The following is a 16,346-nucleotide window of genomic DNA, read 5'->3' as shown; positions in this document are numbered from 1 at the left end:
TGTCAAGCATTGGAACAGGCTGCCCAGGGGAGGGGGTGAGTCACCATCCCTGGAAGTATTTAAAAGACATGTAGATGTGGCACTTAGGGACATGGTTTAGTGGTGGACTTGGCAGTGTTAGGTTTACAGTTGGACTTGATGATCTTAAAGGTCTTTTCCAACATAAACGATTCTATGATAAGAATCCAGGAAAGAGACGTCAGTGGTGGTATTCTTTGTTACTGTTTTGCACAGGTGTATTTCCCAGAAGTCAAATACATATTCTGCTTATTTACCCTTTTCTAGTATCTCTGTATCATGCAAAAATGTAGGTATGCAAACTATTGATAAGGTAATGATTCAGGAATGTAGGTGAAAATCCCCTGGAAGAGGCCAAAAAGCTCTTAAGCTGCTAACAAAGTGAAATGGAAAAAAAGAAGAGCTTCCAGAGAAGGCTCTGAAAGAGCCTGCAGAGGTAGGAGCAAGGCTAGGAAACCACACAAGTCAAGTGAGGACAGAGCTTGTACAGTCTTTAAGGACAAAGCTTTCTTTCCTGTGCTCACCTGGGCTGTCTAGTCACTACCACAATACAACTAATAAATAGTATTCAGAAACTACCTGTGGAATACAAATGGAGCTATTAGTATAACCTTCTTAAAAAGTGGAGGAATAAATACTGTCACCTGAGTACAATACAGCAGCTGTATTTTAGTATGAGACACTTTAAAGAGAAGCCTGCTGTTTCCTGTTAACTTTCGTGGGGGGCTGGAATTATTTATTGCCGTTTGTATTGAACAATGCATGGACATTGGACATTTCAGTATATAGGAAATCTGTTTATTAGTGTGTACCAAACTCCAAATTAATGCAGAATGCCCCCATACATGTCCTACCTTTTGTTTTCAGCTGTTAATTAAATAAGAGAGAAGATTTTGTATTTGACTTTATGGTACTTTATTTAAACTACTATGGTAGAGCCTCGAGTTGGCTTGAACCTTGTGCTAAAATTGTCCTGTTCGGGGCAATTCTTACTTCAAAGAAAGAGCAATCAAAAAGCCTACAGAAAGCTTTTGAAGCTCATGTCCTTTAAATAGAGAATAATAAGCTAGATGAGGTCCCTCTTTAAACAGGTAGAACTCAGATCTGCTGAAAGGGATAAAATACAGAGTACTGTAAATAAATCTCCTTCCTTTCCACCAGCTCCTTGAGGAATATGTCTTCTCCTTCAAGCTTTTGCTTGCCAGTTGATACCTTTCAGTAGCTGGCTTTTGTTCAGGCTCCACGGGCTTCTTTGCTCCATCAACGAGGCTTGGCAAGGGTTTACTGTCTGCCATGCGCAAGACCCCTGCTCCAGTCAGTCTCCGTGGCTGGAGATTGCTAGCTGGCTAGAAGTACTCCTGGCTTCTCCAATGCCGCCGACTGTTCATTTGCTGTCTGAGAGAGCAGTCACCCTCTCCCAGAGAGTTCCCCCTGCCCCAGGGTGAGGGAGCCGGGACTAGACAGTTCAGCAGCCCCTTTTTCTCTGATCCAGCTTCACCCTTTTAGCAGAATATACCTAACAGAAAATGGAAACAAACCAGTTCTGGCATCCATCACAGCTGTCAGTTTCATAGGAGGAATTGGTGTCTTTCTAAACAGATATAGATAAGGATATAGACATAGATGTAGAAATAAAGTTTGAAAATAAGATTCTAAAAAGACTCTGCGTAAGTGCTAGCCTTGCCTAAGCAATAGTGGTAGAGTTTTCTCATTGGTTTGCTCTCCAATCTGCGTAGACAGGAAAGCTTACAGATGTTTAGGTTTGAAATTGATGGCACATAATTAATTGCATTCAGACTTAACACTTATAAAAATGCTTCTGACAAACAGCTTTCCTGCGAAGGAGTATTATGTCGGTGCTATTTGCAGCATTTTTTGCAAAGGCTCTGTGTTGGTATTTCCATTACAAAACTCTCTTTCTGTTCTTTCAATAAAAATTCACTCCAGGCTGAAACATGGAACATCTGATCTCATTCTTGATCAGTGGTTGTTTCTACCAGTTTTCCAGAAAAAGTGGCTGAGCTGAGGGTTTTATGTTGTACAAAGGTTAAAAAAGGTGTGGAGGGGGAGGAAATGAGGGAGGGGAGCAGTAGAAATGTAGCTGATGCAGTTGGTTTGTATTTCAATTGTTTTTTCTCTACCGGTAGGATCGAAATGGTGTGCTATTGGCATCATCTGTAGACCATTTGTGCTCTAGTGGAATTCATTACAGTTCTTTTTCGTGCATGAAATTCTGCACATTGCCCCATCTATAGGAAAATATTTCAACAGCTACATAAATCTTTATCATGAGGCAGTAGCAACTGAAAATTATAACAAATTAAAATATGATGTAAGATGATATACTGCATTATTTTTTATGTAATTTTTGTTTTGGGGAGGCAAAAATCACCACTTTCAAATTACAGGGTGCTGAGGTGTTTTTTGTTGGGGTTTTTTTGTATTTCCTATGCTGTTTTCCAAATTATATATATGGGTGTGGTGGTAATCAAACCATTTGGAAGCACTGGGTCATTTTGAAAATAATTTTTTCTGAAAGGTCAGTAATGTGAAATAAACTACCATTCTTATGTCTGCTCACTTTGCATCTGACTAGAATTGAAATGCTGAGAAATGAATTCTGAGTCTCCATCTACTTCCTCAAAGATAGCAACAGCTTCACTGTTGTGAGGACTTTTGGCTACTAAAGCCACAGTCATCAGCTTTGCCTGCTATTCTGGGTTGGTAGAAGCTTGCTTCTATGTACTTTTTGTTTTCTTGAGCTTGTTTTTCTTGACTGTTATGTCAGCATATTGGTATATACACAGCTTTTCATTTTGTGGCTTTTGTTTTGCTTGCTTGTTTGCTTTAATGTCGCACCTATTTTCCATCATTATATGCATTTCATATTATATAGTACATAATTATTTATTTCTTGCTGTGGCTGGCCAGAAGATTTCTCAGTTATGTTTGGAATGTGTCCATTCCACACAATCTCAGTCACTTTGATGTGCCTTGGAGCAGCTCATGGCAAGCTTATACGTTAGGTCTGCTTAAGCTGTCACCTTTCAGTCATCAGACCCTGCAGAGACTAAGTCAAGCTTTAGCTGGCCTACCCTGAAATAACCAATAAATTCAGCTTGAAGTCATTGTAAAGAAACCTGAATGGTAGCCTTAGAAGACAACAAATTCAAGTGACGTTTTTGCTGAATCTTCATTGTAGCTGCTTATTTTGGTGTAAATCTTCCTGTATTGACAGCACTTGGAGAGCCTTGCAATGGGGCAGAAACATCTAGATTTAGTAGCAAAAGAACCACAGTAAAGCTCATTTTTATCACTAGAAGATATAAATGTAAAGAGAAACAAATATAAGAGCCTTTGAGGACTTTAGAAAGAGGTGAGTGAGAACAGCATTAGGGACTTGAACATCTTGGTTCTTCTCACAAATCAAAGCATAGCTCTCCCAGTAATTATAGCAGTCCCATTTTACTTTTGACTGTCAGAGGCTTGCTATAAAAATAGACTCACTGAAGATTCAAATACTGCCAGGTCAAAGATTTGAATCTGAGGTATACAGCAAAACTTTCTGAGTTATATAGGCTTTTGTGTTGTTTGCTTAGGAGAATCACGGTATTTACTTACTTCTGATACTAGCATTTCTATGCTGTGGAAAGACTCGATTGATATATGTAGATTCCCAAAACAGCTTTACTCCAGAGAAATGGAATGTTTGGGAATGTTTCGACTGTTTTTAAATAGAAAGTGTGGGTTGATCTAAATATAGGCTTTAAAATATTCAAAATTTTAAAGCATTAGCTAAAGTGACACTTTGAATTTAAGTAAATCTCCCTGCTCCTCTTCCCTCAGTGGTTTCATGCAAACAATATTTTGTTAGGAAGGATTTTCTGATATAAGATTAGATTTTTAGTCATAATCAAAAAAGTGAAGGCACTATACTTAATTACCTAAAATCTTTAAATGTATTACATATGCACGTAGAAGTGGAACTTTCAATATATTCATAATAAGAAATACCCTTACAGCGTTCAAGAAATCCGATGTTCCAGTTCAATATGAGTAGTAACGGACGTGAGAAAAATCTGTAGGCAAGATACACAACACTAGATTTCTTCATTGAAAATATAGTTTGTTAGTAGATGAAACAGAATTCTCAATATTCACCCACATTTGTAAATAGATGAAAAAAAACCCAGGTTTTAGGAAGGAGTTGTTTTAGGCACTGAAAAAGCTGTTGGGGGCAGAAATCAGAGTCAATGCTGTTTTTTTCAGAGGAAGATCAAAGCAAACTAAAGTCCCTTAGTTTCTAGGTTTATATACATTACAAGTCACTCAGTACACTATTCGGAAACTTGGTGGACTCTTGTGCTTTATTCCGTAGAGAAAACAAATGACTATGCATAAAGGTAACTGTGTCCATATCCCTGTATTCTAGGGCATGATTTCACTAGGCTACTTCATAGAGCCTCTTGTATAACACACCACGCTTTGTTAATGTGCTGTTGCCTACCTTATAACATGAATTTTTGTTTTTCAGCTCTGAGGGACAACAGAATTGAGCTGGTCCGAGCTTCGTGGCATGAACTGAGTATCAGTGTCAGTGATGTGTCTCTGTCAGATGAAGGGCAGTACACCTGCTCTTTATTTACTATGCCTGTCAAAACTTCCAAGGCTTTTCTTACCGTTCTCGGTAAGTATAAATAGCTGAGCATAAAGAAGCAAGTGTTAAACTTCTCAGGCTTTGGCAAATTATGATAAGAATGAACTTTTCTAAAGCTTGGCAGAAGATACATGTAAATGTCTGATCTTGTTTCCCTGAAGTTTATCGTTTCATATTGCTGTGCTGAAAAATAACATGCCTCTTACTATTTGTGCCGTGGCGGGATATGAATTAGGGAGCACACAAATACCACGGTATGAGTGCTCCATAAAATGGACATAACCTCTACATCCCAAGCACCAGAAGTGCAAAGAAGGTGCACGTGTTCATCTCCTAACAATGTATTGTATAGGGCAAAGGGGGGAAAATCAGAAAGCATGAAATCAAAACGGGCTTTAGAGTTTTATCGTTTTTCCTTAGCTGTGCATTTTCTTGGCTCATTCTGCTTTCTTTTTTGTCTATAAAGTGCATATTTTCACTGGGTTTGCTGCTTTTTTTATGCTTTATCCTCTAAATGCTCCGCTGTTTTCCCCAAAGGTTATAGATACTCATAGAAAAGCAATAGATTTTGAGAGATGCCCAGGAAAAAAAGTTTCTGCTCGAAGCTTTATATGATTCTATGAATGTCAGTAGCCCAATCAGCTGAAATTGCTATAGTTCATTGAAACACACCTGCGTACCTAAGAGGTTATATGATTTTAGAGATTGATTTTTATTCTTTTCTCCTTTTTCTGTCCCTGAACTTGACTCTTTCTTTCTTTTTGTTTTATTTTTATATGTAGACAGGCAGACAGCTGAATTTAATAGGACTAATGTAAGATGTTCTCTGCGCCAGTGATATTCACATTAATCCAGCCAGGGAATTGGTTTTGTGCATAGGATATGAAATACGTCTCCCTTTCAGTCCCTGTGAGACTATTGTACAAAAATCGTCACAAGTTTGCCGTTAAGGACAAAAAATACCCACTCAAAGCAGAATATTCTGGAATAACAACTGCCTACGGTTAATCTTCTTTTCTGTAGAGAGGCATCTCATGATCTAAACAATAGATAAGTAGACCAGTTCAACCTTTTAAATGGCAGAAAGACATAGAAAGGTGTTACAAAGACAAAAAATATCTAACCAATATTTATTTACCAAAGTAATTTAATCTTTCGCAGTCCTTTTAGCTTTACCTTCATTTTGGGGAAGGGTTTAAAGCAATTGTCCCAACATCAGATACTTACCTTCCAAGAAAGAAAACTGCAAGGTTTAAGATGCCTTTTTTCATTTTATATTTGTAATTTTCTATTTCAAAGTAACATTTTAAACTCTTGGAACACTTTCTATCTGAGAAGGGGATATTTTCCATTGAAATGTATTACATCTTTTAATCAGATAAACTATCCTTTTATGTACTAATAATCTCTTTATTGACTGCTCTGTTATGGATTGGAAGATTTAAGTGTCAAGGTATTATAGTAGACACCATTTTCTGTCCTGAAAGAGAGGGGTAGATTTATTACAGAAATGTGATATGCGATAGGTACTGCTGCTTGGTTTTTATGTACATAATCTGTCATTTTGGAAAAGAGATGTAAACAAACCAAATTGTGAAATACAGGGCACAGGATCAATTATTGTGACTGATCCCTTTATCTAGCCACAAATACGAATGTGTCAAAGCGCTGCAGATGCAAGTTATAACAATGACATTTTCAGAGATTTTAAAATTATGGTCATCAGTATCACTTTAAAATAAGTTATTCTTGTGTTTTCAGAAGTCAAATGGATTTATACATGTAGTGATCAAATTTTTTCCCAATTCTCTTCATCATTTTTTTTAATTTTCCATGGTTCATTGAAAAACAACTATTTCCAAATTTAGTATTATGTGTATAGTATGTCATGATCATACGACCTCCTCCAAAGAACTTGGATTCAGCTGAAGAATTCTCCATAGCCAAAGGAATTGTGATTATACCTGTTGTTTTTTTGGTTATGTGTTCTCTGAAGATAAAGTAACTCCTGTATTTATTTTCATCCTCCCTTTTCCCTGGATTTTGTTTTAAAATCTTCATAATTCATGCTTAAACATCTGTTCTGAACTTAGATCAGTTCAGCTTTTTGTTGCCAGTTACATTTTATTTTCACAGCTGAACTTCTAATATACTTTGTCATCCTGCTTGCTGTGCAGACCAGTTTAAACCTTATAATAGCAAGTCAGACTAGACCTGCATGCAGAATATACGTAGATAAGATAGTAAAGGAAATACAATGTTTCCCTTAGAAAACTAGATAATTTCTGTTTTCTTTAATTCTTTAGAGTCAACTACAGTTCAGATCGACAGTTTGTTTGCAATAGGAAACAGGATTCACTGACATTCAATTTTGATAGAAGGCAAGGAACTAATTATTCTGTTTCCAGAATTTAGCGCATATGAAGAAGTGAACTTTAAGTTGGTCATATATTCATGGCAGCAGCTGACACTATCAGAGACATTTTGCTTGTTTGCTTGTTAGGTGTTCCCGAGAAGCCACAAATTACTGGATTTACCTCACCAGTTATGGAGGGAGAGAGGATGCAGCTAACTTGCAAGACGTCTGGTAGTAAACCAGCAGCGGATATCAGATGGTTCAAGAACGACAAAGAAGTTAAAGGTATTTAAAAGGACTTTGATGTAATTTGGTCCAATTGTCAAAACTATACATTATTTAGAACGATATTTTTTAATTCATGTTTGTAAAGTTTCTCATATTTAATCGTTAAATGAATCAGGGGTAGTACGTAGATAAGGAATTGATTGTAAATTACTGGAGTGGAGTAGTTATGCATATATATGGAGCTTCTGGTGAGGAAGGGTTGGGATGTAGCAACTGAAGGAGTCTCAGTTGGAGTGGTCATATAACCATCTTCATTTTTTCTTCAAATGGTAAAACCAGATGTTTTGAATTGCTCTGAACTCTGTTCAGCATAATGAACTCAACTGTGATGCTTCATAGAGAAACTGTTTATGGATAATTGTTATCACAGCCATACCACTCACCCCAGATATTTTACCTTTTCATTTCTTTTTGTCTTTCTAATATGACGTATGTCTGATTTGGTCAATTGCCAGTTTTATGTTACACTCCTCTAAGTAAAGTGACCAGGTGAGGCAGAGCTGTCTGGAGGAGACAGGAGATTGCACTTCCCATAGGGGAGCTATGGAGCTAACTTGCAAGCTAACTTGCAAGACGTCTGGTAGTAAACCAGCAGCGGATATCAGATGGTTCAAGAACGACAAAGAAGTTAAAGGTATTTAAAAGGACTTTGATGTAATTTGGTCCAATTGTCAAAACTATACATTATTTAGAACGATATTTTTTAATTCATGTTTGTAAAGTTTCTCATATTTAATCGTTAAATGAATCAGGGGTAGTACGTAGATAAGGAATTGATTGTAAATTACTGGAGTGGAGTAGTTATGCATATATATGGAGCTTCTGGTGAGGAAGGGTTGGGATGTAGCAACTGAAGGAGTCTCGGGAAACTGGGAACCTGTAGCTGAGGCAAGGATGCTGAGAGTGTGCAGTGACGAGCAGGGAGAACATAGGCTTCAAAGGGGATGAAGAGAACTTCACAGGGACTGGGGGGAGTTGGGCAAAGTCTGTTGTAACTGAAAAGTCATCGGGTGACTAAAACCGAAGCTGAAAGCAAGGATTTGCCTTTGAGGATGCAATGAGATAGGAAAGAATTGCATATAAAAGCTATTTATTTATTTTTCTGTCTTCTCTTTCACTTTGTATGGTCTTTACTTAAAACTTAGTTTTCTAGTCCATATTCTCATAAATGCTGGGATAGTTTAAAATCCTTTTTGGTGAATGGGTGAAGAGAGATTTCCATAATAGAAGGCTTAGTCACATCTACCACAGCCAACTGAGGTGCCCATTATAGAATAGATGAATAAAAAGGATAAGGTATTGGTATTTATTCATGTCATCTCTATTCATCCTGCTATAAGACCAGGTCAATAAATGATTCAAAATCCACCTTTCCTGTGTAGCTTTAAAAAAGAAAAACAAACCAACTTTTATCTGCTTTGTCTCATATTTGTCTGACATTGTGGATTTTGTTAGCTCAATAAACTGTCTCAAGCAAAATTACAGCATTAATTACAGAATCCATTACTCTTCCTTTAGTATTCTCTACCACAGTTCAATGTACACAACCAGAGCTGTGATATAAAATTGGTAAATAAAGCAGATTGCCGTTGATTGTCCAAGGAACCCAGTCCATTCTAGAAGCACCTTTAGAGTTCTGATGAAAATCAAAATAGTGTTGAAGGAGACAGGAATTTTAGGCTGGAATAATTTGAAATGTGTTTGAACACTTGTAACGAGGATAGAAAATGAGGAAACAGAATACCATTCTTTCCAACCACTGCGAAATCTGAGGAGATTGCTGAAAGAAAAGTAGTGCCTTATCAAACGTAATTAAAAGAAGAATTTAACAGCACAGCTAACACACATGGCACAGCATAGATTCTGTCGTCCAGAAAAGATGACAGGATCAATATATATAGTCAAGACATGTAAAGATTGAATATCACTCTAAGCAATGTCAATACTTTAAGAGAACCACTGGTACAGTTGGCCTAACAGCAAGGCAACACATCTGAAAATATGTTATTTTAAAAATTATATTTTAAAATCTGGCGTAATAACTTTGCCTTTCTTTCAGCTGACATGTAATTGAAGCCAAGCAAGCAATCTGGTGATCTGACTCTTTAACTAATTTGTTTTTCTCAACAGTTCCTAAAGGGATGCTTTTTTAAAAAAAGGGGGTGGGGAAGGAACAAAGAAGATGTGTGAGAAAGAACAATAAAGGGAAAAAAAAACCCAAAACCAGAAATGAGAGGGAAGTACTGAGCACATTCATTTCAGTTTAGTTTTCTAGGTCTTCTGAAGAGCACATTGCCATTTCACAAAGGTTAGAAATAAAATAACCTAGCCAGTTTGCAGTGGCATCAGCAGAAGTTACATTAGCTTTGTGCACTGTAAAAGGTGAAATGATAAATCTGAGAAAATAGATATGAAATTATATGCTAATGCAGCTGACATTAAAGGTTAGGAGTTTGTCTGCCCAGCGCCAGTAAATCCAATTGTGTTACAGTGTATTATACATGGTGCAAAAGAATATAAATGATGCATTGAGTTCAGAGTTGCACCAAAGGGGAAAAAGCCATTCTAAAATTGTAGCTCCATTGCTATTACTCAAAAAAGGAATCATCATCTGGTAAAGGAATACTGTTTGATAGAGTAAGCGTTAGTGATGAGAGAGACTGAATGTGAAGCACTGAGTACCATACCTTTTACTTTAGTGTTCTGTCTCATATATGCACCAAATTAACAAAGCCATCTGCAGTTTAGCATTCTGGTGACATTTCTAGAAGATTATTAAAGGCAAAAATATGGGAGAAGCTAAATACATTTTTGTAAAAAAAAAAATCTATTTTTCAACAAAATTTGTTACATGCTATTTCAACAGTATTATGTAAAAAATAATTTTAGGTTTCAGGAATATTTTTTCATGGATTTTCTTTTTTTTTCCCAGCAAAATTGGGCTTCAGAAATAAATAAGATAAAATCAGTTCATTTTATTGCAACAGATTAAGACCTTTCGAATTAGTTTATGTATGTTTAGTATAAGCAAAGCAGTCAGGCAGTGAACATTTTGTCTTGATAAACTTCTAAAAAGAACATGAAATACTTTTAGATAACAAGGCCATTTCATGGCAGAACTTGATTTTAAATTAAGCAAAAATTATATTTGCCTTGTAAAAACAGCAAAACTGTCTTTTTAAAAGATGCGTGTTTCTATATGATGTTATATTTATGTGCTTTTATAAATAGTTGACAATGAACAATGAATGATAGACATTCTATCATTTCTATTTATTATTTTCACTATCAAACATCTATACTTATGAGATATAAACTAGTATTAGTTAATATGAGCATATCTATATGTGCACGTATCTGATAGAGTCATAGAAGTGGGCCCAGAGTTGGCCCTTAGAGATCATATGGCCCAACCTCTGTTCAAAGGTTAGATCACGTTGCGAAAGGTCTCCAGTTCAATTTTGAAAAATCTCCAAGGACAGAGATTCCATAGTCTATCTGGGTTTCAGTATTTGAAAGCCCTTATTGTTGAGAATTTTCATTATATGTAGATATTTCATGATACATGATCAGAATTTGCCTTGGTGTAACTTATGTACATTGCCCCTCAACTTTTGCTATACACCTCCAAAAGGACTCTGACTTTTTCCTCTCTATGACCATGCATTAGGTACTTGAAGACAGCAGCTTGATCTGGTTTTAGTCTTCTCTTCCTCAGGTTGAACAAACCCGACTGTTTTAAGCTCTCCTTGTACATTGTATGCTCCAGGCACTGATCATCTCTATGGCTTTCGGTTGAACCCGCTCAGGTTTGTCAACATCTTTCGTGTACTGGAAAGCCCAAAACTGGGCCTGGTACTCTAGATGCAGCCACGCAAGGGCTGAATAGAGGAGAAGTCACTTCCCTTGACTTGCTGGCTGTGCTATTATTGATGCAGGGCAGTCATTTTTTTAGCTTTCAACCCTGTAAAGGCACACTGTTGACTAACGTTCAACCTGTTCTCAAGACCCCCAGTTCCTCCTCTATAAAGCTACTTTCTGTCTAGTCATCGCCCAAAGTGTTTCATTCTAGTGATTTCCAGAAAACGTGCGTCTGTAATGGATCTTTTTTTTTTTAACCTTTTTTCGAGGGGGTATTTAGGAGAGAGAGGAGTAGCAAGAGAATAAATGAAAGAATGGGCTACGGTAGACATATTTAAAAATTCCGTAAAAAACCTGGGTAAATGTTCTGAATGCTAGCATACGGTAACATACCCAGTACCTGATCTCCACTGCTCTTTACATCCAGGTGGGCTTACATTCAGTTAGCATATATCATAATCACACCTTCATTTTGCTATGAAGAAAAATCTAAGAAGATACAGCTGATGAAGTGGACAAGCTAAGTATTTCTGTTGATGAGGATGTCAACAGTTTATAGAATAGTATCACCATCCTTTTTACAGAAGTAATTAACTCTAAGAGTTGAACTCTTCCAAACAATAGATGTCTACAGAAAGGCTTCTAAACATCCATTTAGGAAATTAACTCCTTTTGTTTTTCTAAAGGATTAAGCATCCACAACCTCTCACTGAAATTAAAGTTGTTGATGATTTCAGGAGCTGTCTGTCCTCCGCCTGAAGTCAGTAAGCAAAGGGATGTGTACATTACTTATAAGCAGAAGGCTATCTATATAGGTGCTTATTATTAAATTTGGAAACCCAACTCTGGGAACAAAATCTCATGTGTTTGCTTTAAATATTAGTGAAGACATTTGTTGTTTGATTATAATAACTTTGCCTTAGCCCTGGTCAATATTTCCCTCACCTACTGATTCCTAAATATTAATATTCACCGTGGCAGAAATTGAAATCTCTTAAAGCTTAGCAACCAGCAGGCAGAAAAATGCTTGTATGCAAGAAATAATTATTTTTTAGGGAAAAATGGAAATCGTATAACTAGATGGTGTCTTCATCTATCTGGAGACAACGAAAAAGACCACCTTTCTGATTTCAGAAGTATTTTTAATCTAAAAAGATGTAGCTTAAGCCATTTAAGATTTGCTTTCTAAAATTGATATTTCATGGAAATTTTATTTAGGTCATCTTCTTCTCTAATGGGATTTAGTATAATTCATAAAACTGAAACTTCTCACTTCTTTTTTTAGGACACAGAGGACATGTGCAATCTCAGTGTAATTTAATATATATGTTTATGTATTTATATATGTCTTCTAAAGCTTTCCTTGTAACAAATCAATATAATGAGCTTACTGTTTTGCTGAAATAAATTAAAATCAGTAAGTATTATAAGTAGTTGGGAACCAAGTAAAACAATTCTAAAGTATGTGTAAGAAGATCTCATGTTGCAGTTAATACATTAAAACTTTTTAAAATAAATGCTCAGTCTTTTGGATCTTCAGTTCTGATCTAACGTGTATGTCCTAAACAAAACTTTCTGAATTTGAACCTTAACCTTGAGCTGAGTTGAATACTTCTTAAGCATAGCTGTATGCTCCCTGCATTCTAGAATGTGGGCTGAAAACTGTTAAAGAGATTTTTAACTGAATCTGCACAAAAGCAGTAGGCTAATTTAGCACGATATAAAGCAGTGAGTGGAAGGTCTCTTTGAAGTAATTTTATTTCCAGTCTTCTTGGACTTGTCTGTAGAGTCCAGTAGATACTATGACATGCTGTATTTACAGTTGTTCATCACCGTTGATATCTATACTTTGGTTTAGTTTAATTCATAAATTAGCATAATTCTAGCCAAACAGCAGAATAAGCAATTAATAAAGTAAGCAAAGGATTAATGAGAGTACATGCCAGCAACCCTTAGTTCACATGGCTTCACTAATATCCATGTGTTGCATTACTATGAAAGATTATAAGCATGGACTTAGAAAATTTAATATTTAGTGACACTGTGACTACCTAAGGGAAGTGAGGGTGGGAGGAGACCACATTTTTCTAATGAACTGCAGAGAAAGTTTATATCAAATTTGGACCTAAACATATAAGAGAGAATGATGAAAGGAATTTTTGTTTGAGTGCAGTATCATGTAACCAATTTTGAAATTTTCTTTTTCAAGATATATCTCCTGCTCTGACAATCAGAGCAAACTGAGGAATAATACAGTCTAATTACTTTTGGTTTAAAGAGATCAATACAGATATGAAAGACACGTTTTTTCAACAAGTGTGATAGATAATTTAGCTGTCTAATGCTCGACTACTTTTCCTAAAAATATTGGAGAGAAAATTGTTTATTTTTTCTTTCAGATGTTAAATATTTAAAAGAAGAAGATGCAAATCGTAAAACATTCACAGTCAGCAGCACACTGGATTTCCTAGCAGATCGCAATGATGATGGTGCAGTTGTAAGTTGCAGAGTAGATCATGAGTCCCTAAACTCTACACCTCAGATAGCAATGCAGGTTCTAGAAATACACTGTAAGTAATACACGTTATATATGCTTGCTTTATTGTTTTGTTTTGTTTCAGAGTTTCTATTGTGGGAAAATTATAAAAATCTCTGGTATTGTGCGGAAAGATAACGTCTTTCTTTTAGCCAGCTTCTCTGGTTTGTATTTGGTTGGTTGGTTGGTTTTTTTTGTTTTTTTTTTTTTACAGGAATAACTCTAAAAAGTTTAATGAGAGCTTTACCAGTGAAAACACTGTGGGACTGAGTTCCTGGTTTGCTTTGAGAAATGGTAGAGAGGAAATGCATTTGTCTTTTTTGTTTATCATGGTAGCAATGTGAAAGAGTTCTTAAGAATCAAGATCATGGTGGTTCACAACTGTCCTTGAAAGTATCTAGAAACTTGAAACAAGGGTATGAAGAAGCAATGTTCACAGCAGACTGCCTCAATAACTTTGAATCCTGCTAATGAAACTCTGTGTAATGCTGTTAATAACACAAGTCCAGGAGGAAAAACACTTTAGAATTTATTTTTAGGCCTCGTCTATACAGGATGTTACTCTAGATAATCCATACTTCAGTTGTTTTGTATCTCTATATATTGACTTATTTTTTCAAATAGGATTTCTGGAAACTTGATCTTTTTCTGCAGTGCATTGTTTCAAAGTCGAATGAACCTCCCTATGTATCTGTGTGCCCTACTCTGAAGTCATGTTGTCCTTTGAGTCAGTTTTTTTTCACTTACAAACTGCGAGACACTCAGGAAAACGCCTTTTCACCATCAGATGACATTTTCATATTCACTTGCATTATACCCACCATTCTTCAGGGTACATCTATTTGGATTGCTGCAGAACGCCTGTACTTTTGATTGCCAGCTAGCAAAAACAGGCGCCTGCAAAATATTGTCGGACCAAGTGAAGGGGAGAGACCTTTCATAACTCTTGTTTCTAGGGTAGGTATAATCAAAGGACCTATCCTAGGTCCTATTATAAAGCAGACAAGCTTGTCCATAAAGCAGACAAGCTTCCAGTAACTGCAACTAGTTCCACAGATGCCCTGTCAAGAACTGCTGGCATATATAACTTGTTTCTAAACAGGGATGTTTTTATAAGCATCTAAGACTCGCAGCACACATAAAATGCTGTAATGGCAAAAGCACTCCCTGCACAGAAGCTGACAGCATTGCTAAAAATGCCATCTGCAAAAAAGTCTGAAAATTAAGAGGATGTGGATTAGCATCCGCAAGTAATACGTACTGAAAATAACTGTTTTCTGAAACATTCGACCCACGATTTTACTGAGGAAGATCAAAGCCTTTCTTCACCAAAAGGCTACTAAACACCTGCCTCCCCTAACATGTTCAAATGGTGTCTGTACTAGAGACATGAATCCTTAACAGCTTTATTTCCTTCAATTCTAAATCCCACAACCATCAGCCACCGAGCTGGCCCATGCCTTCACTTCCAAATTGCTTGCTCTTCCTTCAGTGCTCTGCTCAAGATGTTGGCACTACAGGAGATGAACCAAATTGAATGGAACGGTACATACAGAAACAGGACAGCTATATGAGGTTTAAACTGAGTCACAGTGGCTGCAGTGTAACCCGATTCAGGGTAAAGGCAGGGTTCTGGTTTGCGTGAGCATCATAAGATCATAAGGCAAAGAAGCCTTTCTGTGGCCTCTCATATGTAAAGCTTCTTGAATATTTGTTGTTTCCTCCCGATTTGTACCCTAGGTAGCAAGACACTACCTTGCTAAATAGCAGAGGCGTGCATCTTCCTCTATGCCTGTTGCTTCGTGTTTTGAACAAGACCCTTTTCTCTCTTCTGTGGGTTCACTGAAGTTCTCTAGCAAGGACAAACTGCACCGGGCATTTACAGTTACTAATGTGCTTTATGTTACTGCCCCCTCAGACTGCCAACTTATCAAAAGCCACAACGCACAAGTAATTATTCTCTATCATTCCTGCTTGCTCCATTAATTTTCCACCAATCAATTTAATCCTCTCCAGCACTAGTATAGAGTCATTATACATGGAAAGATAAGTGAGAAATCTGCCAAAAGAAGCTCAAGTTTAGAAGAGAGGGTGGAAATACCATTGAAAACCATGGAGAAAGCAGTATTTCATTACAGGTGACAAGGAGACTAAGAACAGGCTATTATTGGCCTTTTCCTTACCACCTTCATCTCCATGTCAACATACTCAGAAGTCTTACACTGGGCAAGTTTCTAAAGGAAACTTTATAAAAAGAGAAGAAGATTCAGGGAAATAATGATGTGGTTCAGCAGAGAGCCTTGAAGGAAAAAGAGGAGAAAGATGATCCCAAAGACTCTGAATGGAGTACATCACACTGGAACTGGGCCCCTTGATTTTATTCTCCTGGTATTGCTCACCATCGTCATGGGTATTACTGCAGTCACTGGAAGCTGCTGACTTTTTTCCATCAATCCATAAGACTTCAAACATATAAGAGACATCCTATTTGTATTAATGAGAGGCATGCTCACAGGACCCAATGTGAGCTGACCCAATATATCCTCAGTGCCACCTGACAGCAGCTGAAAAATAGTGCTGACAAAACAGATGAATTATGGGGCCCCATGAGAAAAGTCAGGAGAATTTGT

The 16,346-nt window shown here is 36.8% G+C and overlaps 1 protein-coding gene across 1 annotated transcript in view; it reads left to right on the top strand.

The window, feature by feature from the left end:
- CADM2 (cell adhesion molecule 2) overlaps positions 1-16,346 on the top strand; it is a 196,220-nt gene that overhangs the window by 61,609 nt on the left and 118,265 nt on the right. The window contains exons 3-5 of the mRNA XM_009274511.1: positions 4,553-4,705; positions 7,179-7,316; positions 13,580-13,750. Of these exons, the coding sequence (XP_009272786.1) occupies positions 4,553-4,705; positions 7,179-7,316; positions 13,580-13,750 (462 nt within the window). The remainder of the gene's footprint in view (positions 1-4,552; positions 4,706-7,178; positions 7,317-13,579; positions 13,751-16,346) is intronic.

This window comes from Aptenodytes forsteri, unplaced genomic scaffold (assembly GCF_000699145.1).
Source record: "Aptenodytes forsteri isolate BGI_AS27 unplaced genomic scaffold, ASM69914v1 Scaffold207, whole genome shotgun sequence".
In the NCBI taxonomy this organism is placed as follows: domain Eukaryota; kingdom Metazoa; phylum Chordata; class Aves; order Sphenisciformes; family Spheniscidae; genus Aptenodytes; species Aptenodytes forsteri.
The sequence above is the reverse complement of the archived record's forward strand: the minus strand, read 5'-3'. Positions and strand labels throughout refer to the sequence as shown.